General features: G+C 48.7%; 1 protein-coding gene across 1 annotated transcript; it reads right to left on the reverse strand.

Annotated features, from left to right (window-relative positions):
• Positions 1-800: 800 nt before the first annotated feature.
• On the reverse strand, positions 801-21,183 carry LOC308465724 (palmitoyltransferase ZDHHC3-like). The gene is made up of 9 exons (XM_080985905.1): positions 20,995-21,183; positions 18,719-18,807; positions 13,947-14,029; positions 11,965-12,077; positions 10,974-11,035; positions 9,201-9,321; positions 8,121-8,193; positions 6,223-6,352; positions 801-5,850 (listed from the first exon to the last, which is right to left on the reverse strand). The coding sequence occupies exons 1-9, from the start codon at positions 21,165-21,167 to the stop codon at positions 5,759-5,761; spliced, it is 936 nt and encodes a 311-aa protein (XP_080842031.1). The 5' UTR covers positions 21,168-21,183; the 3' UTR covers positions 801-5,758.
• Positions 21,184-24,418: the final 3,235 nt, after the last annotated feature.

The following is a 24,418-nucleotide window of genomic DNA, read 5'->3' on the forward strand; positions in this document are numbered from 1 at the left end:
ACTCACCCAGGCGCTGAAAGGTTCCTGGGCCCATCTCCAACTCCCCAAATCTCCCAAGGCCACGGAGCTGCCGGCTCGGATTCCAGAGCCCGTACAGAGGCTGCAATTTCCACTCCTGGTCTTAGAAAGGGGGGTGGGGAATCTGGGTGTGTGGGACAGGGAGGAACGCAGAAATGGTTAGCCTCTCCGACTGAGATTTTAAAATTAAGATTGGATGAGGGCCAGGGGAACTGATTGTGCCTGCTGTGGGGGAACGACCGAGCCACAAATGAAGAAGAATAATTCAAACAGAATTCAACGGGGGGGGGGGGAATGTTTTTATATATAAAAAATCATTGCAGTAAATACAAAGAGCAAATACATACAGAGATGACCCGTTATGTTATAATACTGCTAGGCTGCAACAGGGTCAGGCTTCATAGCAGCACCTCCTTTGGGCCCCCAACCCCAAAACACACATTTTTGGAGTGTGGCAACGGCCCCTGTCTGTGGCCAGCCCCCCTCTCCTCAAGCACAAATTTCTGTGGATCAGCCCTTAAATGACTGCATACTCAACAGGCAGCTGGACTCCAGCTAGCTAACACTGCACTGGAGGTGTTATGGACCCTCCAGTTGTCGAGTTAGACCTGCGACGGCTCATTCATACATGCCAGCGAGCGCTGGGGAGCTATGGCTGCTGAGCGTGCATGGATGAGCAAGTCTGTGGCGTCAGCGACTAGGGCAAGGTCGGTCCACCTCCCCTTTCCTACAGAGAGACCATTGTTGTTGCAGCTCCACCAATCTGCTGCTGCATTATTATGTTTAAAGGCATGTTTGCATCCCCACTGCCACAGCAAAATAAGAAGAGACAGGCCGCTGGATCAAATCAAAGGTCTCCTTGCCAGCGGCCTGCTCTTACAGTGGCCAGCCAGACACCTCGAGGGGAAGCCTGCAAACAGGACCTGAGTGCAATGTTCACATTCACAACTGAGAGAGCTAAGAGGACTTCTTAAGAAAGCTAACTGCTCCTCTACAGATGGGGTGGCGGGGATTTCAGGAACAGGGCACACGCTGCTCCTGGGACTCTGTTTTTTACATCAAGACTGAGCTCACAGCATCCCTCCCCCCAATCCACTCCTAGTCTCCCCTTCTTTCTTTGTTTCAGCAGCTTAATTTGAGAAGGGAGAAGAGACTTCTCGGTTGTTGCCATTGTTAAACAGTCAGGAATCCGAAGCCCTTGCCAAATCAAAGTCACCCAGAGAGCTACCCACTGATCCCAGTCTACTTTCTGTCCGTCTCCCAGTTGTGCTTGGCCTCCATATAAGATGCTGTTCAAGCTGTGCGTGGTTAAGAGGCCGGGGCCACGAGAGCTGTGTTAAGATTCCAACACCACTGCAAGACACAAGCAAAGGATTCTATATCCTGAAGATACATGCTCTTTTAGGAAAAACAACAACACGTTTCTAGACAGCAGGGGGAGGACAGGGAGGGCTTTGCCTGCCAAAGTCTCACACCTGTCATCCATCAGAAGTTCCGGGTGTTGGGTGGCTGGTTGAAGACTAGGCCCAGCAGAAAAAAAACAAAGGGATGCAAAAGCCTGGATCTTATACAGGCAACTGGAGGCAGCTTTTCCTCTGTGCCACCCAGCAGAAGAGGGCTCAGCGATGAGAGTATGGAGTTTTGCATTAACAAAACAGAAGCTCCCAAACTGTGCGACTGGAATGAAATGATGTAACTGGAATGAAATGACCTACAATAATTTAGACTCCCAGAATCTTAAGAGTTGGAAGGGACCTTGAGGGTTATCTAGCCCGACCCCCTGCAATGCAGGAATGTTAGGAACGGCAGTATCTCTTTTTTGGAGGGAGTCATTGCACAGGTTTTGATCTGGGCAGTGGGTGGTGGAGAGACTGGAAGATTAAAGCTGCAAAACACAAATCGCAATACTAGGGCAGATGATCAAAAGTGGGGCAAGCAGCAAAGGCATGCAAAGGGGGCAGAAGAGCAGCAGCAGTGATCTCCTGGCAGCGGCACTGTCCTTGCTGGGATGGTGGCAAAGCCCGCTGCTGCCTTGCCCCAGTGTGCAGTCGTGCCACAACTCTGCCTCCTGTGCCCCTGCTGAGAACAGAGTGACTAAATTTTACTCAAGACAGACCCACTGAAATTAATAGATCTAAGTCAGTTGTGTTCATTAATTCCAATGAGACTATTCTGAGAGTAGGGTTAGCAGAGTCTTAACTTTGGGAGCCCGATAACTGTGCAAAGAAATAAGGAGACTCTCCTTCAGAGCACTGGATTCCCGAGTGAGAGATATTTTCTTTCTCTCTTTCTTTTAAGTCAGAAATTTGGCTATTCTCTGCAGCAATGAGGACCGGAACCTTGCTTTTAAAAAAAGAAGTGGCAGCAAAATGTGCTCCAGTTGCCGGATTCCTTGCTCCTTGGCACCCTCTCGAGCGTGAAGATGTCAAGACCGATCGTCTGTGGGGTTTGCAAAAGAAGCTGCTCATCTTTGAGATGGGCGGGCATCACATTTGGTTCAAAGAGAACAAGTGGCATCCTGTTATTAAACGAAGCATCAGTGCAAACACATCCTGAGAAAATAAATAAAGCGGCAGAACACTTAAGACTTAATCCACAGCCAGAGCTGCTTTGTCCGCAGGGCACCGGGGGCAATCAATCGCTCACCCTCCAGTTCCTGACACTTGCATCTGGGGCTGTCTAGACTTTCATTAGAGGGTAGGAAATTATCCCAATTAAATCCCAGAGACATTCTTCCCCTCCTCACCACACACACCCACCCCAATCGTGCCGCAGTTAGGTTCGCAGCTCAGAACTTGTTTGCCAAGTCTGAGCGAAAACCACCCCGCTTTTTTAAAAAGTTGGATGGATAGCAGGGTCAGGCATCAGGGAGACAGTGGTAGAAAAAAGCCTCATTCTAGCACAGACCAGAGCACAGGGAATTAACACAGCATGTAGAAAGGAGTGGGGGAATGAGAATGCTGCAGTATAGGGATGTGGCTGGACTACTACCTCCATTATCCCTTGACCACGAACCATGGTGGTTGGAGTGGATAGGATATGGAAACCAGCAACATCTGGGGGAGGGTGTCTCACACTGACTCCCCAGGTTGTAGCACTCTGCTGAAAGTGAGGCTGCAACCTGATTTATTTATTTATTTATTTAAACCAATTACTGTACGTTGTATGAGCATGGCTAGATTTAGTTTGCCATTTAAACTTGCACATGGGTGAAAACACTTCTGAAACAGAAGGCATGCTTTGTTTTCAGACAATACACACACACAGGGCATTGTGTTAGAAGAGGCCTTCCTCTCTGCTTTTGGTTGCAATCCTGCTGCTTAGTTGCTTTACCCGTTTAGCATACTTAAAATAATATTCTATTATAACATGATATATTTTTAGCCGCCTTGAGAAGTAGAATCGAAGCCTGGGCTATAAGGCGACATAATAAATAGATAAGTACCACCCAACCCAAGGGCAGCAGTGTAGGATTAGCAAGTCGGGGGTGTGGGGGAAACACATGACACAATGGGTATCAAATGTGACACACTTCGTGTGCTTTGAAAGGCAGTGGAGGCTGTTCCACTCAGGGGAATGGGGCACTGCCCCACAACCCTTAGTCCGCTCTCAGCCATCCCCAGCCTGCTTGCCTTCTTACTTACAGCCGGTCCAAGGGGGGGCCCTGCCTGTCACCCTCCTCCTCCTCAGTCTCGGGAGAAGGATGGGGACAAAACTAGACTCCATTGGCTCCGCCACTCATTGCTTGCAGCTCTGCCTGTCATTGCCTCTGGCTCCGCCTCCTGCAGGGCTCCCAGATTCTGCCCTACAAACTCTAATGGATACCAGCCACCATTTTAAGATGAGTTTCAGGGAGTAATTATTTCAGAGGGGGCTGCCACCCTCTGCTGAAGTACTAGGGGCAGGAGAATCTGCCCTCTACTAAAAAGGGCTTCTCTGGTGCTCCCCCCCCCCCCAAGAAAAATAGGTGCCAGAACTCACCATGAAGTTGCTACAGTAAGTCGCCAGGTGACTCGGGGCAGCCTTGAATAGACAGATGCCTGTTTGACAACAGCAGTGTTCACCAGCCATGGAGGTGATAAAAACTACAGCAAGCTGTTTGGTTTGGGGGTCGCCCCTGGTTCTGGTGCAGGTCAAATAAATGTGCCCCACCCCCCGCCCCATTCTTTTAGATTCAGGCAGATGGCTAGGGCAGCTTGGAAGGGCCCTCGTGCAAACATGCCCACGTGCAACAGTAGAGGCCTAGCTGGAAAGCTTAAAGCCCACTGCCGCTATACGGGAATTGGATTGAAGAAATGGAAATACTAATTTGCCCTACCCCATAGCTTGACCAACTGTGGCTAGATCTAAAAAAAAGTAGACTCACACACTGGCCAGCTTCGCTTTGGACTTGAAATGTTCATTTTGGGCCTCTCGGAAGTACGTAAAGGCAGGAAGCAGGTGGGAGGGTGCTGGCCTGCAATGTCACCCACCTGAGAGGTGCTGGAACCGCGCTCCGGTGTGCTCTGGCTGAAAAAAAGCCCTGGGTCTCCCTTTTCTCCAGTTATTGAGCAGCTCAAATGATGCTGGAAACCCAGCCTCTTAATTTCAAGGCCTCCGGGGAACCTTGGGGTGGGGGCCAATCCAGCAAAGGAAACAAGGAATCCCCCCAGCGATTAGACACAAAAATGACAGAAACCTCCTGAACACCTCCCCAAGCGGAGGATGCAGCAAGTCCCTGCGCACCACAAAGCATGATGTTCCGACTCTTATGTTTCAAAAAAGCTCAAGGAACTGCTGGGAATGTGCTGAAAGGCAACATACACACAACGCTCACAGCAAACCAGAAGGATAAGCAGAAATCCTGGATGAGGCTGGTGTAGCGTGGGGAGGTGCGGCTGCGTGCTCTTCACACCCACCTGAGCTATCCGTGGTCAAATCCACTGGAGGGCAGCCAGCCCCCACCCTCTGAAAAAGGAAACCCCAAGGGGATGCTAATACAAGGTACTCCCTCCTCTGGGACAGCTGTTCACCATCAGCCTCCGACATGCTTTCAGTCCACAGCAGAGCATCAGAGGCTAAAGCAAGTTGAAAGTGGAAGCATGTACCAAACACTGCCACCCTCGGGGCTGAAATCAGGTGAGCAAAAGCAAGGCTGGGGTCCCTAGTGGGCAGAGGTCACAGCTCTCCAGAGTAGGAGGCTAATGCCCCCATTATTATTATTATTATTATTATTATTAGATAGGCCAGAGCTTGATCTCTTTGGGCAGCCTGGTAAAGGACGCAGGGCTTAAATACGGCCTTCACAGGCAAGGTGAGGCAGGAAGGAAGGAAGGAAGGAAAGAAGGAAGGAAGGAAGGGGCTCAAATTCACATGCTTCACACCAGGGCCCAAGGTGCATTAAGGGCCGCTTCTGAGAGTGATCTCTGCTGTGTGCAGCACCCCAATTCTGAGTGTTACACAGGTTGAGCCAAGAGTTCGAAATACGAGGACCTCCTGCTGAGCTCCACTTCAAGGGAGAGCATGCTCTGTTCCCACTGGGATGAAGAGCATCAACACTTATAGTACACACACAAACACACACACACACACACACACACACACACACACTCCCCTCCCGAGGAAACCGTTTCCCCACCAGGGGGAAAACACTAGGAAACTGCAGCCACCATTGCCTCCACAGAAGGTGGCCAATGAAACTGAACGGAACCTCTGCCTCCACCGATAGAAAGAGAGCACGAAGAGAGAGCAGTCCAGGAAGTCACACGTCGTAGTTGGGCAAGTAGCTGTAGGAGGGCCCGCTGGCTGACGGAGAGCTGCAGTTGCACGGGAAGAACCAGCAGATGACGAGACCTAGGTGGTGAGAGAGGGAAGGAGGGTTGGATGCACACAGCTCATCGTGGACGCTTGCCTCTAATGCCGGGACGGGGAATCCAGCGCCCTCTGGCTGAGGAGGGACCCCCGGCCCGCATCAGCCCCAACCAACATGGTCGATGGCACAGAACGATGGGAGCTGGAGCTCAGCATCTTCCAGATACAGGTCCCCCAGATGTTGCTGATTTACAGCTCCCAGCATCGCTGGTCACGCCGGCTGGGGATGATGGGACTTGTAGCACAGCAACATCTGGAGGTTCTCTCTGCCTAATCTAGAGGGCTGCTGGCTTCCTGGCACTGCTTTAACGGGCCAGCAAGGACATACGCCAGTCATCACCACCCCAGACCTACCTCGGCCAAAGACTTCCCGCAGGAGGGCGATCTTGGGCTTCCGTGTATGCGAGACTTCCCGCCGTGCCTCTTTCAGGAGCCGGTTGCGCAGCTGCTCAATTGGGGTCTCGTCCGTGATAATGGAGACCAGCTGGGAGAAGTGATGCACATTAGGCAGTTGGGGGTGGGGCAGGATATGTTTTGAGACACACAAACACACACACACACAAGCACTTGTGTCTGTCTATCGCTCCATGCGACACTAACATTCCCTTTCCCCTAATAGCACCACCACCGGCGCATCTTTTTTGGGGGAAGGTTATCCTTGGCACCTCAGGAGGCGCTGGGCAAAATCTGAAACCTTGCCCACCTGTCCCCCCTAGTCCCTGAACAACACCCTGTGATAGCTGTGATGCTTCAGTGCTCTCTATTTGTATGCCGCCTTCCTACAGTTAAACCTTGTTCAAGGTGGCTTACAACTAGGACTGGATGAGATATCAATATATCGTCCAAAACCAGTTTGAAGTCCATATCGTGATAATGGTTTCATAATGTATTTTTTAAAATTAAAAACAAACATTATTATTTACAATGCACACAATTACACCAACTCAAATACCGACAATACAAAAATACAAACATAAATGCTACACCTATGTGACTCTCATAATTTTTGACCTGGCAATATATCGCAAATCTCGGGGTGTGTGTGTGTGTGTGTGGTTGCTATGCAAAAATCATGATGCAGGAAAAATTGTGAAGCCAGCCAATGCCTCTACATAGCTCCATCCTAATTTCAGACATTGTGATGTATCACTATATTGCGGTGTTTAGCTGGTGATATATCACAATGCTGAAATCCAGATATTGCCCAGCCCTACTTGCAACCTCAAAAAACGTACATAATTCACACTAACAGTTACCAAAACGTAACAAAATTTAGCCACAAGCGATAAACCAATGGAAACATCTCAATAAATATGCAAGCCTGATGTGCATGATTCACAGTAAGATCTAACAAGACCTTGGGAAACCACTGCTGATCACAGCAGAGAGGACCCAACCTGCAAAAAGCTGCACCCTGTACTCAGTGGTGCTCATAGCTCAATGGTACAGCACATGGCTTGGCATGCAGAAGTCGCCCCCACCCTCCCCAGTTCCAACGTACAGCGACAACCCCTGCCAAGGCCATAGAGAGCCACTGCCAATTAAAAGAGGCCACCCTGGGCTGTGCAGTCCACTGATTGGACACTTTACAAGGCAGCTCCATGCAGCTGTTGATATCTGATAGTGTCTGTGCCATGGACACGGTTTCTCTTCTAGTCCTCTACAGGAAAACCAGCACCAGCAACTGGAAGAAGGCTGGGGAAGAGGACTTGCCACTCTTGCCCTCCCCAGCATCTCCCTTTTGCTGCTGTTAAATCTTCTCCAGAGGAGAGATGAGGGAGCCAGCTGTACGCCTAGTGAGAAGACCCCTCCCTCTCTGAACTGTGTCTTAGTCAGGCTGCTGAGGCTCTTTGGAGTGGAATCAGCCCAGCGCCAGCAGCTGGAACTTAATTGCTTGTAAAATAAAATATTAAAAAATTGTTCTGTGCTGGCATATTCATGTCTAGATTATTTCTAGTATTGAATCCATTCCAATGTTGTTAAATTGCTGCTTTCTTTAAAGTTGCTTCAATTTATGGATGCATTTTGACAACAGCTTTCTCTCCCACCCTACAAAGTTTTGCGTTTTGCTAATAAGTGTTGTAGCCACACTGGGCCCAGCTCAGTGGGGAAAGGCGACATATAAATAAACTATTTTTAAAAATCTATTGATTTGGAACAATTTTTAAAAAAATAATTGGGGGGGGGCGTTGCTGTTGTTTTTAATAAATGGCTGACAAACTAAAAAGGTTGCCAAACGATTAAAAACCAACCTGGTCATAAAATATGACTGTGACAAAGAGGCCAAAGAGGATGGATTCCACCAGCAAGATGATGCGGTGAGCGCTAGGAGGAGGAAAGGGAAAAGTACAGTCAGTCTGTTAACTAGGAACACTACTACTCCAACTTGTGTTTCCGGAGGGGCAGCAGAACGCACGGGACTATTTTTTAAAATAGGGCTGAGCTGTGCTTCACATGTGTACCAGGCACCTCCAAACAACTATTCCCCTCACAGAGCTACAATTCCCAGAGTTCCACAGGAAGAGGGATTACTTGTTAATCCACTCTGGGAATTGTAGCTCTGTGAGGGGGTGGAGAGGTGCCTCCAAACAGATCTCCGCACCCGTAACAAATGAGTTCCCAGGATTCTTGGGGGGGGGGGGAAGCATGACTATTTAAAGTGGTATGATACTGCTCTAAATGCAGAGTGCAGATGGAGCCTACGTTAGGCATGCCTAATTAACTGGAGAACTCGAACGGGGTATAACCCATTCTTTCCGTTTCTTCTCCACATGAAATTCTTCTAACGCTGATGCCTTCGCTGCTTAAATCGCTTCGAGGTCACGTTCGCGGGAAGCGATTCAGAAGTGAAACGGAATAAATAAATAGCCCTTGGCAGCAGGGGAATGCGGCCCTCGACGGGAGGGGGGGAAGCCTTCCCCCACCCCCACGATTGTGGACAGAGAGACCCTAAGCAGGAGGAAGCAGGCGAGGAGGCTGCGGGGGCTGGACAAAGGGACAACGCCCTACCCTTGGCTGCTCCCATTTTCCAAAGAGAGAGGGGGAGGGGGAGGGGGAGTGTGCTGCTCATTTATAGAAAAGCCAGCATGGAGCCTCTTCCCCTTCCCTTGGCTCTGAGCCAAAGCTCTGGAGCTCCAGCTGTTCTTGGCAAGAACTGTGTGACATGGCAATTTCTTTTCTTTCGTTCGTCTTATTAATTTTTTTGTTTTTGCAAAAGGCCAAACTGAGGCATCTACAGGGTCTCTAGAACTCTCCCTGCCCCAGCAACGGGGTGTGGGGTGGGGTGGGGAGAATCCTGAGCTTGGTGGCAGGAGGAAGGAAGTGGGACTCACATTTGGATGCGATTGTTGGAAACGCCTCCTTCGGCTCCTTCGGCCTTCCCGGCTGAGCTCTTGTCCGTGGGCCAAAGCCAGGTGGTCAAGACCAGCCCCATGGCGTAAAGGCTGGCCAAGCCTGTGGCAGGGAGAACCAGGTCAGCGAAGGCCAAGAGGGAGAGGAAACACAAAAAGAAAAAAGGGTTCTCAACGCAGGCATTGTGCATTTCATCATTTCCTCGGGGATACATGTCATAAATCCCCAAGTATGATCAGGACAGAGCTGAAGCTTGAATGGGTTTTTTGGGTGGGGAGACAGGCTTTCTGCTCAACTTCCAGATACCTTAGAAGACCAACTTTCAACAAACTTTCAGCTTGCAAGATAAAGGAGACAGTGAATAGGAATGAGGGGTTAAGCCAAATCCTTTACAGAAGGGGTGGGGAGTGGGGGTTCATTTTATTTTGGTCTGGAGTCACATTCTCCTGGGAGCAATCTGTCAGGGGCTGCATTCTGGTGGTGGGTGGGACCACTCCAACTTAATACAGTGGTACCTCTGGATGCGAAGAGGATCCGTTCCAGAGCCCTGTTCGCATCCTGAAGCGAACCTGCGTCTGCGCATGCCGTGATTCGCCGCTTCCGCGCGCGACGGCATTTTGAGTTTCTGCGCATGCGGTGAAACCCGGAAGTAACACGCTCCATTACTTCCGGGTCGTCGCGGAGCGCATCCCAAAAATATTCATCCCAAAGCTCCTTCAACCCGAGGTATGACTGTAACGTAACGTTTTTATTCTTTCTATGCCGCCCATCTGACTGGGTTGCCCCGGCCACTCTGGGTGGCTCCCAACAAATTATTAAAAACGCAATGAAACATCAAAAGTTAAAAATGTCCTCTCCCTCTGACTCCCCTGTCTCCTTCTCCTGACACCCCTCTCCCCACACTCTCTTGACACCATGCTCTTCCTCCCCAGACAGAAGTCTACCAGGGAGGAACAGGCTGCTATTGCCAGAGGTCTGAACTGATCCTTTGAAGAGGGCTTCTGCCATCAGGCCAAGGGTCAAGGTTGCTCTGGTCCAAGGCTGCTTACCCCTGCTCTACAAAAAATGTTAGGTTTTGATAAGTCAAGAGAGGAAAGTGTTATTTTGTCTCGGGAGGGAGCTCTAGACCTAGATGGGGAGGTCAGGCATTGGCAGGGGGCAGCCTGGCAAAGGAGCAAAGGGGTAGGAAGGCAGAACGAGCAGAGTGGCTGAAGCAAGCAATGAACCTAGATGACCCTTCCAACTCTTCTATGATTATGTGATTCTATGAACCACTCGGTTGGTGGCAGGTGAGTTGGGAGCAACGAAGGACATTAAAAGTTAAGCAGGTAAACAAGCAAACAAGGACTCTTAACCCTCAAAGAGACAAAGAAACTTGTCAGAAGCTGAGAACAATTCCAAGTTTTACAGTGAGGAGGAAGAGGAAGACTGTGTGCCTTGGAGAAGAGCAGCCCCTAGTGGGGAAAGACAGGGATCGCTGCTTTGATTTCAGAGATTAACCAGAAGGGACATCTAATAAACTGGGCTGGATCAACTTCAGTCAGCGCAATCCCTCAGTCCACAGTGCTCTTCGGATAGGAACGAGGGGAGCTCAACCAACAAACGCAACCTTAAACCCTCATTTTTATGTTCTAGGGAGGCAAAGAAGGGGCCCATGGGGCAGTGGGGCATTAAGCAGGGAGGTAAATTGCTACCCACAATGCCCTGGGACCCCCCCCCCCAACCCATGGCCTGGTGGCATGTTCCCAACATACCTGTATAGAAGAGAAACTGGATGAAGTATTTCTGGTTCAGTTCCCCCACGCAGTTGTTGATCCTACCAAGAGAGCGTTTGTGCGTGTTAGAAAGAAAACTGGACAACTAGGAACGAGATGAAGCTGTCAATTCTGGCTTCTCTCGAGTTTCTCCAATCTTCAGTTCAGCTCTCTACATTTCCACATCAGTTTGCAATTAAAAAATAATAATTCTCATGGAAATTCATCAGCATTTTTCTGTGAATTTCTCCTACCATACACATTTGTATATGCAATTTCCCCCTAATACAGTCATTTCTGCAAAGCAATATTGACTGATATAATGTGCTCTGTATGTAATTTTCACTAACACGTATATTTGCATGCACACATTAGTGCATTCATTTTTGCACAGGCAAGAGAACTTTAAATGCCTGCTGGACACTTTTCCATTCCGTTCAGTTTAGGTGGACAATTGAGAATCCATCTATCCACAACAGCCAGCCACTTTCTGATTTTAACTTTTTATATGGATTTTATCGTATGGTTTCATGGACAATTGTCATAAACCACTCTACTGTTGTTGCTGTTATTGAATAGTGGTAGATAAGTATATTTCTAACAAATAACCTGCATGCAAAATTTGGAGAAGCGTAGAGTTCTTTTTTATTGGTTTTTTTTTAATATAGTGTGAATTTTGAAGGATGGTTGTGCTTTGGTTCACAAATCATTTCAGAAAATGGGAATTGGGGAGGTTTGCCTTCATATGCAAACTGAACCACGTTCCTCCTCCCCCCCACCCCACCCTAGGGACAACAGCTCAAGTTAAAATTAAAAAGGGTGGTTCTTCTGGTTCCCAAAGATGAGATGGGGTTGGGGAGGCTGATGCTGTCTCAACTGGGTCCGTCATAACACTGACTGTGATGAGAAGCCCTCTTCTCTGGGGAGGAAGCAAGGGGAGCGAAAGTAACCATCGAATCCTGACACATACAGATCAAGGCAGGATCCTCACCAAGGGCAGTGGTGGTCCATGCGGCGCACGCAGCGGTGGCAGACGCGGCAGTGGTGCGCCCGGGGCGGCCGGTATGTCTCACAGCGGTTACACACTGTCCAGTCCTCATTGTTCTAGGGAGGCAAAGAAGAAGATGGCAGAGGAACCAAAAGGTGTTTGTCACCTGCTCTGCTTCTGTTTCTGTTTCTGGTGGTGCTTGAGCTTGCTTTCACCTCCTCCCTCCCATTCCATTTTTCCTTGCCTGACATATCCTTTTTGGACAGAAGCCCAAGGGCAGGGGCCAGCTTCATGCTGATTTTTGTAAGCCGCTCAGAGAGCCTTTCGGGTTAAAGTGCAGGGTGCAAATGCAAGAAACCATCAAATGGAATTAACACCGCCTCCCTCAGACTACAGTTCATCTGCACACAAGGGGTCTAAGTTCTGAGAGAGTAAACCTTTGTCTGGACTGGACTGCTGCAGACTGAACGTCATAAGGACCTATGAAGAGCCCTGCTGAATCAGGCCCAAATTCCATCTAGCCTAAAAGCCTGTTCCCTCTCAGGGCTGACTCCAGGTCTGGTTCCATCAGTGGGCTCTGTCAGCCTTTCCCTGCCATGAAAGCACTGCTCCGAGAAGCACCAGGAGGCTGGACTCAGCCACCCTTTTACAGTGGTGCCTCGCAAGACGAAATTAATTCGTTCCGCGAGTTTTGTCGTCTTGCGACTTTTTTCGTCTTGCGAAGCACCGTGTCGGGAAAGTTTTGGAAAAGCTTCAAAAATCACCAAAGTCTTTAAAAACCTCAAAAAAGGCTACCACACCGCGTTCTATGAGTTGCTCCTCGAAGTCAAGTCGCAACTGCATTAACGGTGTTAAGAAAAAGGAAACAAACTTGCAAGACGTTTCCGTCTTGCGAAGCAAGCCCATAGGGAAAATCGTCTTGGGAAGCAGCTCAAAAAACAAAAAACCCTTTCGTCTAGCAAGTTTTTTGTCTTGCGAGGCATTCGTCTTGCGAGGTACCACTGTAATTTCACACCATGCCCCCGAGCAAAAGCTGCACCTGGGGCATTGTGGGAAATTTAAAAGGTCAGCAAGCCACAGCCTCCCTGCACTGTTTGCAATTGTCTATAGAAAGCAATTCTGCGAGTTGTATATATAAAGCATAAACACGGGAGCTGCGTATGTAAAGCAAGACTGTGGGATGGAGGGGTGATCTGACTCAGAGTCCCAGAAATTCTGCTCCGTTGGAGACCACAAGAGGAGAAGCAGTGGAATCTATTACTGTTGCTCCTTGGTGCCATTCTATTGAAGATGTTATTTCAGTAATTTTATATTTGTTGTTGATGTTGTTTTTCCACTGTAAACTGCTCCGTATATTACAGGAGACCTTGCCCTGGGTCTGTGAGCCACCATTTTGTGGTTTGTTAAGGATGCTGTGAGTTGTTACAAGGCCCCTATCCCCCTCGCAGAGCTACCCTTCCTGGAGTGGCTTAACAGTCAATCTCTCTTCCCAAGGAACTCTGGGAACTGTAGCTCTGTGGGCAGAATAGAAGCCCCCTAAGGACTTTCAGTTCCCTTAACAAACTACAATCCCCAGGATTCCTTGAGGGAAGCCGTGGTAGTTTAAAGTGGTAGGATTTGAACACAGTGCCGATGAGGCCTCAGTCTGCATGCCTTGCATTTACAGCAGACAAGGCACTTACCTCTCCGGCAGCTTGTCAGAATGCAAGGTAGCTGCAGAGAATTAAAGTAACTAGCTGCAGCTAGATGGTGTTGAGCTTGACGAATCACTGGGCTAAGGCAGGTGTGAGGAGCGTGCAGCTGGAACACCGCATTGCTGGTCCATAACTCCTGCCATTCCTGACCCTGGTCATGCTGGTCAAGGCTGGTGGGAGTTGGGAATCCAGCCCCCACCTGGAGGGCCACAGGTTCCCCACCCCTAGGCTACGGGTAAGGCAGCTTCACATTCCCCTCTCCCCAGGTACAGACCCCTTGCAACAACTCACCCGACTGTTCTTGTGCGATCCGCCACTGCCGCTACTCCGCAAGTCAGAGAAGTCAATGGCTGTATCTGGGAGCGGGACCATGCCTGAAAGAGAGCCACAGGCAAGGCTGGGTGTGAGCATCGAATTGATTTTTTTTTTTTTTATGGTGGGGAGCTGTTTCATAAAGGACAAGGCTATTGGTGGCTACCAGTCTTGATGGCTATGTTCTCCCATCACTGTCAGAGACAGTGGAAGCGGTGTCAGCATCCCCCACACTTATGCAGGGGTTAGGTTCCGGACCCCCGCACACGTAAGTGACATCATGTAAAGGGGGGCACCCTCTAAACACCTTTTAAATGCCCTTTCTGCTGCTTTCTGTTCAATCTAGACCAAAAGTACTGTGTCCAAAAATATTCACAAGAACTGATATTCTGGGGTCGGCAGGAGCTGCTGCTGCTGCTGCTGCTGCGCTGCCCCACACACCGGCTGTTAGGGAGTTGTGACTGTTAAAGTGGTATAAGAGTGTTTTAATGTACAAGGTGTGGATATGGCCTCAGGCTAACATTGTTGATGTGCGGATACAAGGTGTGGGGGACCAAATGTGCCACCCTGAACTCCTTGGGGAAAAGAACAGATTAAACAGTAATGAAAGAATGTTTTTTTTTAAAAAGGCTCAGAACAGACAGACAGGAGACAGACTGATGAAGAAATTAACTTCACACCCATTTACTTATGCTCTTCCTCCAACCTCCCCCTGTTATCTACCATTCCTTTCGGCTTTGTTTAGCGGGTGTAAATACATGCATGCACTAATCGCATTTACCCACCAACAGGCCTCAAGGGGATCCCACTGAGTTGTGCTGCAGGGCTGGGGAGCCTGCAGCCTTCCAGGTGTTGCTGGACTCCAGTTCCCATCATGTTGGCTGGGGCTGATGGGAATTGGAGTCCAGGTTCCCAGCCCTGGCGTACTAATTACTTCCAGCATGGCGTTTTTTTCTGCAGAGAAAACAGTTAACTTTCTCGTTTCAGTTTTTGCAGTTCTTATCTCAGCAACAAAAAGCTGTTTTAAATGTCCAAAGAAATGCTTTTTGTGTGTGTGCTTCTCCACTGCCAGTTGACCAAGTCTGCATCAATCATTGGCTCCTTTTTTATCCCTTTAATAGCTGCCATATTTAGGAATAGAACCTCCAGGTTTACCTCTGAACATCTGATGCTTGGGACAAACAGGCAAAAGTGGCTTTTATCCCTCATGCTCTGCTTATGAATTTTCCTGGAGTTAATGATTGCTCACTACTGGAGTGATGGACTAGATGGATCTTAGTTTTGACCCAGCAAGGAAATTCTTTTATTTTTAAGCAAACAAAGCACAGAAAAATCTGAATGTGCGTGGAAGGATCAAGAGAACAGAGCTGTTCTCCTTCTCCCTCCCACCCTGCAAAAGTATATCATGAACTAAATAAACTCCAAGAAACGGGAACAGAATGAACTTCTAACAATGATGCAGGCACATTACTCAATCGAGATGTTCCAGCTCTCAGTGACGCCAACAAAGGCACATTTGCTCAATAAATATTTTGATTTTGCATTTGGAGAGACAGAGAGAGAAAAGATGAAATGTGCAGAGCAGGCTGATTAATTTCAAATATGCCACTTCAGCTTTCTGTCCCAAATGCCACTGGCAAAAGATGATCAAGGACTTCGCTTTTGCTGATCCCATAATAAACACTCGCAAAGATCCAAAGGCCCGAGGGCCCTCTTCCAGGGTAAGATGACACCTCCAAGGAAGCCAAGGCAACGACCTTCAGCAGGATCCGGGCAAGCAGTTGCGGAAAAACAACACCCGGCAAAGGAAAGCTGGGCAGCTCCAGTTTCTGCAGCTGCTTTGCTTGGATATGCTGAAAAGGCAGCATCACAGATGGGGGGGGGGGGTGGCCTGGCAATAGGTGTGGCCTAAAGTGTGCCCCACTGAGGATTAGAATATAGCTCCTAACACAGAGAGAGACCCAGGAATCTCCACTTTCATGGTTTCAAAAAGAATGACTCTAAAGCCCTTCTGTTTGCAAGGGTGGGGAACACCAAGCAGTTGTTTATTATTCTGCAAAAGGTACTGAAATAGGAAGGAGAGGCTGGGGAAGAAGGCACCTAACGGCGAAAAGGACGCCTTGTTGAATCAGAGACGGGTCCGTCTAGTCCAGCATTCTCTCTTTCACAGAGGCCAGCCAACTCGTAAATGGCGCAATGAAAAAGTGCCCCATCTAGTCCAGCACCCTGTTTCCACAGTGGCCAACCAGATGCCACTGGGAAGCCTGTAGCAGGACCTGAGCAAAAGGATACTCTCCTCTCCTGGGACTTCCAGAAACTGGTATTCGGAAGAGGAAGCCCATCCCTTGCTTTGTTCCCAGTATCAGATCAGAGGCGCTGCTGGTGTCACGTTGCGGCTGATATCTGAGGCCAGGAGATCACACAGTTCCCATCACTGTACTTGCCCTGCAGCCTTCATCAGTGTCCTCTGCCACCAGGAAGCTGCCCAGCTGTTTAGGTGAAGAGATGTTCCCTCCAGCCTACCCCCAAGGACCTAAATGTAAGGTTCTATGTTCTCATTCAGGGGTGCCGGCCTGTTGCACTTTGCCTGCCTGGGTACTCAGCACAGCAGCAACACAGGCTGGAGGGTCAGGGTGGGGTTGCAGTCATAAAATTCTGAAACCTGGGAAGTGATGCTGGGCTGCAGAGACAGAACAAAGATTTCCTGAAGCCCAACAACCTCCTTGTCTGAGCTGGTATGGTCTTTAACCATAAAGATAGTAATTCTGGGGAGCCTCAATGTGAATGCTGCTCCCGCCTTATCTGGTCCAGCTCAGGAATTAATGGCTGCCATGGCAACCATGGGATGTCTCAAAACATTACGCAGCCAGTGTATATTGCAAATCGTACTCTCAATCTGGTCTTTGCTAGAGTGGATTGGGAATGAACCTGGAGGGGGGTGTGAGTGTCCAGGCTGACATGGACGCATCAGCCTCTAGTGAGATTTGGATTGACTGTGACTGACATTCCCTCATTAGGAGGGTCTGCCTTCCCCCAGATACTTATGGAATCCAGGGGATTCCTGAAGGCTCAGGGGGATTTTCCAGACATGGCTGGTGCTTTGATCGAGGCCCTGGTCCTGTTATGGAATTGTAGAATAGGAAAGGCAAACAAGCCTGGAGCCACAGGACATTCCTGCACTGCTGAGAAGTTGCCCGTTTATGAAATGCCTTCCCAAGGAAAGTATGTAATGTAGACACTGCATTTTTTTCAGACCAGGCTTTCCATTTGCACAGGTATTTTAAATGATTTTGTTCTCAGCTATTTGGGTGATTTTATTCCTCTTAATCTTATTGCATCATTGGCTGCTTTCATTTTCTTTTTTTATTTGCATACTGCTCCAAAATCCGATTTTGGATAAAGGGCAGCTTAATTTTTTTAAAAAAATAAATAAATCTCTTTCCTCCCTGTATTATTTGTCTGAAGCTGAAAGTGCACATATACTTGTGAGAGAATTCCTATTAGCCATAGTGGGGCATTATTTCCAAGCACACAGGATTGTACTTCAAATCATTTTTGAAATGCCATTTAAGCTTGTGGCCAATATTAACCCATTTTGGGACAGCAAGTCCCATAAGGTCACCGTGTACTGGTTAGAGAAAGTGTGCACAGTGGAGGCCGGTCCATCCAGGGCAATTGGGACGAGGCTGGGCAGTGGGGGGGGGGGAAGGCTGGGATGCCCAGACAACAAGACCCCCCTCTCAGGCCTTGCTGATGTGGTCCAAAGCAAAGCAAAACATTTGGCCCCAGCTTGACTGCAGGAGTTGCCAGAAGGAGCCATACAAGGCGCCAGTCAACAGTATTAGGATCTCCACTCTGGATTTGTGTAGCTTTACTCCTCAGCCTTTCTTGAGCTCCATGATCACTGCAGATAGTGACAGCAGTCACGAAATTAAAAGACGCCTGCTTCTTGGGAGAAAAGCAATGACAAGCATCGTAAAAAGCAGACATCACCTTGCCAACCATAAAGAAGGCTGATCGCCGAAGAATGGATGCTTTTGAATTATGGTGCTGGAGGAGACTCTTGAGAGTCCCATGGACTGCAAGAAGATCAAACCTCTCCATTCTTAAGGAAATCAGCCCTGAGTGCTCACTGGAAGGACAGATCCTGAAGCTGAGGCTCCAATACTTTGGCCACCTCATGAGAAGAGAAGACTCCCTGGAAACGACCCTGATGTTGGGAAAGATTGAGGGCACAAGGAGAAGGGGACGACAGAGGATGAGATGGTTGGACAGTGTTCTCGAAGCTACGAACATGAGTTTGACCAAACTGCGGGAGGCAGTGGAAGACAGGAGTGCCTGGTGTGCTCTGGTCCATGAGGTCACGAAGAGTCGGACACGACTAAATGACTAAACAACAACTCCTCAGCCTTTTCCTTTCGCAAAGATGGTTCCGCAAGGCAGCAGGTATGGATTGATCCTCAAGGCCCCACCAGCCTCAGCTTGTCCTTGGCCAGCTCCCACCAACCTGCCTACTTGCAGTCCAATATGGCCGGTCAGCCGTCTCCTCCTTAGTCTCAATGTTGCCCTTCAAGAACTCAGTAGGAAGGAGGAGGATGGGAGAAAACTAGAATAAGCTGGCTCTGCCTGTCGCTGGCTCTAGCTCTGGCTGTTGTAGGACCCTCTGCCTTTTGTCCTACCAACCTCCACTGAGAGAGCAAAGCATGGAAGCTGATGACACAGGGCCCAGGTAAGGGGTGAAGGTGGCTTACCTGGGTCGGCAAATACAGCCCGTGTGTGACAGGCCAAGAGCATCACGACAATGAAGTTGAACACCACGGCATGGAACGGACACCAGAGGCTGTGACAAATGGAAGCAGTGAGGTCATCAGCATCTCGCAAACTTTCTTTCTTTTTCTCTCCCCCCCCTTCCCCTTTCCCAACAGCTTTTCCAGGAGGCTAACTCAGTGAAATATGAGAGCCCATTCTATCCCTGCGTCATCATAATCATCCCCAAAAACTCGTTATTATCCGGTTGCAAACAGTGCATTCTGACAGCCAAGCAGGGATCATCTTACTAATGCAGCAAGTCTTGGATTACTTTGTGCATGAAAGGGAGCATATTCACATTTTATTACGGCTGGGACCCAAAAGGCCCCCCATGATTGGACATACCCAGTGGAGTTTTTTTATGTTGTTCTTTTGTGTTTTTAATACTCCCCACTTTCGAAGGGTGGCATTGGGGGTGTAAAGGAGAAGGAAAACACTGTTTCAGAATTCCAAAGTCAAACGTTACTACTGATCCTGGCCTATAAATAACTGACTCTGCATGGTTTCTTGGAAGTAAAAGCCCATGTTTTTCAATCTTTACTCCTTAGTGTGTGTGTTTAGGATCACAGCCGAAATTAGCTAAACTGCGGGAGATAAAAAAAGGTGGGCACCAGGTAAGAAAAAAGGCATGCTCAGGACCTGTAAGAAAATCCATGTACCCAAACATAGCACACACGCTGAACTGGACCAGGTGTATGTCTCTAGCCCAACATCCATTTACCAGCCAGGCAAATGCTTCATGAAAGACCACCACCAAGGTCTGAAGGATACAGCCTTTTCTCTATTGTAATCTCCCAGTGTTAAGGGACACGGGTGGCGCTGTGGTCTAAACCACAGAGCCTAGGGCTTGCCGATCAGAAGGTCGGCGGTTCGAATCCCTGTGACGGGGTGAGCTCCCATTGCTCGGTCCCTGCTCCTGCCCACCTAGCATGTCAAAGTGCAAGTAGATAAATAGGTACCACTCCGGCGGGAAGGTAAACGGCGTTTCTGTGAGCTGCTCTGGTTTGCCAGCAGCGGCTTAGTCATGCTGGCCACATGACCCGGAAGCTGTCTGCAGACAAACGCCGGCTCCCTCGGCCTATAGAGTAAGATAAGCGCGCAACCCCAGAGTCGTCCACAACTGTACCTAATGGTCAGGGGTACCTTTACCTTTTAATCTCCCAGTGACAAGTATTCAGTGGTAGACTTCCTCAAACATACAGGTTCTGCATAGCCATTATTATGTCTATTTAACTAACAGAAGTTAAAGGACTCCTCCTCCATAACTGTGCCCTGTGCTGGCGTCCTGAAAAATATATGCACTAAAGTAAAGAATGTACATCTATTAAACAACAACAAAAAATAAGGCTGCAGTCTTCCACCTACTTAGCCAGGAGCAAGTCCAACTAGGGCAGGGCTGCCTTATAATAATAATTTATTATTTGTACCCCACCCATCTGGCTGGGTTTCCCCAGCCACTCTGGGCAGCTTCCAACAAAGATTAAAAATACATTAAAATGTCACACATTAAAAACTTCCCTGAACAGGGCTGCCTTCAGATGTCTTCTAAATGTCAGGTAGTTGTTTATCTCTTTGACATCTGATGGGAGGACATTCCACAGAGTAAAGAATCCAGAATCCACCAATAGACAATACTTATATTAGAATCAACCAAAATGTCACAAAAGAGTGAACAAGGTTTTAGCCCACCAGATTTCTTCACCAGGCCAGTTGTTGCACAAAGCAGAACTTGGAGAAGTAAGGGGGGGGGGAAGGCAATTAGGTTGGATGTTGGCTCCATGAGTATCCAGCCTCATTTTTGTAGTTATTCACTACCCCACTCCTGGAATTACCGAAACCGATGCAGAGCTCTGGAGAAGCTGAAGGTTTGCTCACTGGCATTTTGTGTCGGCTGGGTTGATCCTAAGCAAAATATTGGTGAAGGGCAGGAAACACGTCCAATAACAGCAGCAGCAACATTATGACTCGAGGTAGATTCTGAAACTTTCCCCCTTTTTTCTTTCTTTCAAGAAAACTCTGAGAAAGCATCTCTGAGCATGTGCAGAGTACAGAAGCTGCGACCTCCTCCTGCCCCTGAGCTACGGCCCTTCTCCGGCTTGGCTTCTTTCCTTTCCCCCACCACAGGGGGAGGAACAAAACCGAGCCCTCCCAAGGGCACCGTGCCCCTGAGCGTGTGCAGAGCGGGGGGGGGCTTCCCTGCGGGGCTGGCGCGCCCTACCTGCCCCGGAAGCCCGGCTGGAGCAGGACATGCTCCAGGATGACGTAGTCGGCGTAGCCCACACTGAGGTACGTAAGCAGCAGGCAGAGGACCCCGCACGGGTCCGCCCGACACCGCCCCTTCCCGCAGCACCAGCACCGGCACCGACCCCCGGCCGCCACCGCCGCACCCATGGCAACCCCCGGCAGGCACTTCCGGCGCCGCCTCCTCCCCGCCCGCCAGCCAATCGCAGATCGGGAGAAGGGAGGGGGCGCGGAAGCCGAGGGCGCCGCCGGGCCAGCGTCTCCCTCGCGCTCCTGTTGCCGTGGAGACGCGGCCTGGCAGCAGCGGCCCTCACCAGCCTTTTCTTTTGCGGCCGGGGTGGGGGGCGGGGTAGCGGGCCCCGCCCGCACCTCAGTTTGGGGACCGGCGTGCGAAGGGGCGCCAAAGGCCAAGCAGGCCTTTGGGGTCAAAAAATCTGGGAAATGAAATCAACAACAACAACAAGCAGAGGTTGGGTGTCCATCTGTCCTAGATGCTTCAGCTGAGATTCCTGCACTGCAGGGGGTTGGACTAGATGACCCTCGGGGGGTCCCTTCCGACTCTACAAGTCTCTAAGAAGAAAAAACAATGGTGTTGTAGGGTATGGAGTTATGTGGCCCCCGAGCCAAGGGGATAAGTAACTACTGTATGCAACCTTTAGGAGACATCTGAAGGAAGCCCTGCCTGTAGAGGGAAGTTGTTTGATGTTTAATGTTTTATTATGCTTTTATATGTGTGGGAAGCCACCCAGAGTGGCTGGGGCAACCCAGTCAGATGGATGGGGTATAAATAATAAAAGGAGGAGGGTGGAATAGGACGTTCCCATTTTCAACAGAGAATTGTTGGATGGTATGCAGTGTGCGGCGCTGTGGGTTAAACCACAGAGCCTAGGACTTGCCGATCAGAAGATCAGTGGTTCGAATCCCCGCGACGGGGTGAGCTCCCGTTGCTCGGTCCCTGCTCCTGCCAACCTAGCAGTTTGAAACCACGTCAAAGTGCAAGTAGATAAATAGGTACCGCTCCGGCGGGAAGGTAAATGGTGTTTCTGTGCGCTGCTCTGGTTCGCCAGAAGCGGCTTAGTCATGCTGGCCACATGACCCGGAAACTGTACGCCGGCTCCCTCGGCCAATAAAGCGAGATGAGCGCCACAACCCCAGAGTCGGCCACGACTGGACCTAATGGTCAGGGGTCCCTTTACCTTTACCTATGCAGTGTGCCATGGCATCCAGATCTTGGTTGGTGTCACCTGGCTTTCTTTTCACCCCATATATTGCAGAGGCCTCCATTTTATAGCATTTTTTGCAGCTTGTAGGAATTTCTAATTTTCGGTTTCCCTCGGAGGAAGGTTTCCCAAGGGCTTGTCATGTGAATGTCTCTTAGAGAATTACCATTAGCATTTTAAGCATTTTTGTACACAATGCTTAGCTTGAGAACTGCATTGCAAACTTCAGAGAAGTGCCGATTTTGGAGGATGACCAGTTTTCAGTGCTCATACAGTGTTGGAAAGCATTAGTTAGGTTAGCCTTTAAAAGCAAACCGAAACAAAACTCTCTGCATCCCAAATGCGGTCATATCTACACAGTTTAAACCACATGCTTCTCTCCCCCCCCCCCAAAGGATCCTAGGAACTGTAGCTTATCTTCTCTCACAAACTACTGTAGCCAGGATTCCATGGGGGGAGCCACAATTACTTAAAGTGGTGTGATACTATTTTAAATGGGACCTGGGTAGTGGAGACAGACATTATATTGGTCACATGCACACCATACACTTAAAGCACATCTTCCTCATAGGAATCCTGGGAACTGTAGTTCACCCTTCACAGCGCTACTGTTCCCAGTCTAACAGTTCTCAGGGTTCTTGGGAGGTGGGAGGGAAGCAACTTGTTTGAAATGTATTGTGTGGATATGACCCCAAGCCAGTTCAAACAGTGGCTTTTGTCAATAAATATGGATGCCTGGCGCTCCGATGTCAATAAGAACCTAAGGGTCTCCCATAAGGCTAGCCTCCCCCCCCCCCCCCGAATGTAAACTTGTTCCACAGGCTTACAGATGTTTCTCCTCATGTTCTCTCCTATCCCACTTTATCCCTCAGGGAATGGGGAAAGGATACCTTGAGAGTCTGCCTGGAGAGATCAGAGAGATGCTGGCTTTCATTAAGGAAAAGTGCAGATTGAAAACCATTATATTCATCTGCTCTCGTCTAAGTGTACTGTATATCTACATCTGCCAACCTTCATATAAACCTTCACACATCTACTGAAGTGTACTCTGGTCGAGGAAGAGTTCTTTCCTCGATTTGCTAAGAGCCCATCCAGACGTCCTTTTTATTGTGCATTCATAATTATTTGTGCTCAATGTTCCCAGTGAAGAGGAACTCTGAGAATAGTAGCTCTGTAAGGCAAATAGGGAACTCCTAACAACTATCAGAACTCTTAACAAAGCGCAGCTCCCAGAATTCGGGGGGGCAGGACTGTTTGAAGTGGTATTATAGTGCTTTAAAGGCATGGTGTGAATATGGCCCATATCAGCCACCAAACTATTGCCCATCTGATTATTGGCTGTGCTGCCTGGGGCTGATGAGAGTTCCCCATTTTGGTCCAACTTAAACTTTTTGTTGTAAAATCAATCAAAAACAAAGATGATTGGCATATGCATCCATATTTCTTAAGCAAATTAAACAAAGAGAAATTAGTTATAAATTATCATTATCATCATCATGATGGAGATATGACATAGGATCATTTATACACTTGTGGGGGACATGTCCATGTGTTTACTCCTTCTGGACAAAGATACTCCGCAAAATTGGCCTGAGCAGTTACCATAGAATCATAGAATTGTCGTGAAGGGACCCTGAGGATCATCTAGTCCGCCACAGATCCTAAAAGAGCTTTATTTTCAGTCTTTACAGAAGATACGCAAGACCTTAAAGATATTTGTTCCTTCTCATTATCCCCGCACACTTCACAATAACCATATCCATTGGATATGGACTTATTGAAGCTTGGTTTGCACAAATTTAGGAATTGTTTTTGATGGAAAAGCTGACCAATTGTTGGAGAAAAACACACAGTAAGAAACAATAAATCCTTTTGTTTAATCCTTCACTGACCATGATGTGTTATCAATCATACTTGGGGAACATGTGGTTTGAATTACTCGTGGTTGGGGGGCGGATGAAATGTATTTTTTGAAAACCCATAAATATAATTACGGTACATATTAGAAAAAGACAAAGATGGTCCATTCTGGGCTGGAGAACAGAAAAAAAGTATTGTCAATGGGACCACCCCTAACCTGTAGGAAAGGGAGCCCATGGGGTCATCCAGATGTTGTTGGGCTCCACCTCCCATAAACGCTGACCATTGGGCTGAGCTGACTGTGGCTGAAGGGAATAGGAG

Source organism: Podarcis pityusensis (genome assembly GCF_964106645.2).
Source record: "Podarcis pityusensis genome assembly, chromosome: 16".
Classification (NCBI taxonomy): Eukaryota; Metazoa; Chordata; class Lepidosauria; order Squamata; family Lacertidae; genus Podarcis; species Podarcis pityusensis.

Excerpts from the sequence above, each read along its gene's own strand:
- LOC308465724 (XM_080985905.1), bottom strand. The coding sequence starts at position 21,167 with ATGGGTGCGGCGGTGGCGGCCGGGGGTCGGTGCCGGTGCTGGTGCTGC. Across the intron at positions 14,030-18,718 it reads GGCTGTATTTGCCGACCCAG|GCATGGTCCCGCTCCCAGAT; the intron begins GTAAGCCACCTT and ends GCTCTCTTTCAG. Across the intron at positions 6,353-8,120 it reads CAGTCATATTTTATGACCAG|CTGGTCTCCATTATCACGGA; the intron begins GTTGGTTTTTAA and ends CACTTCTCCCAG.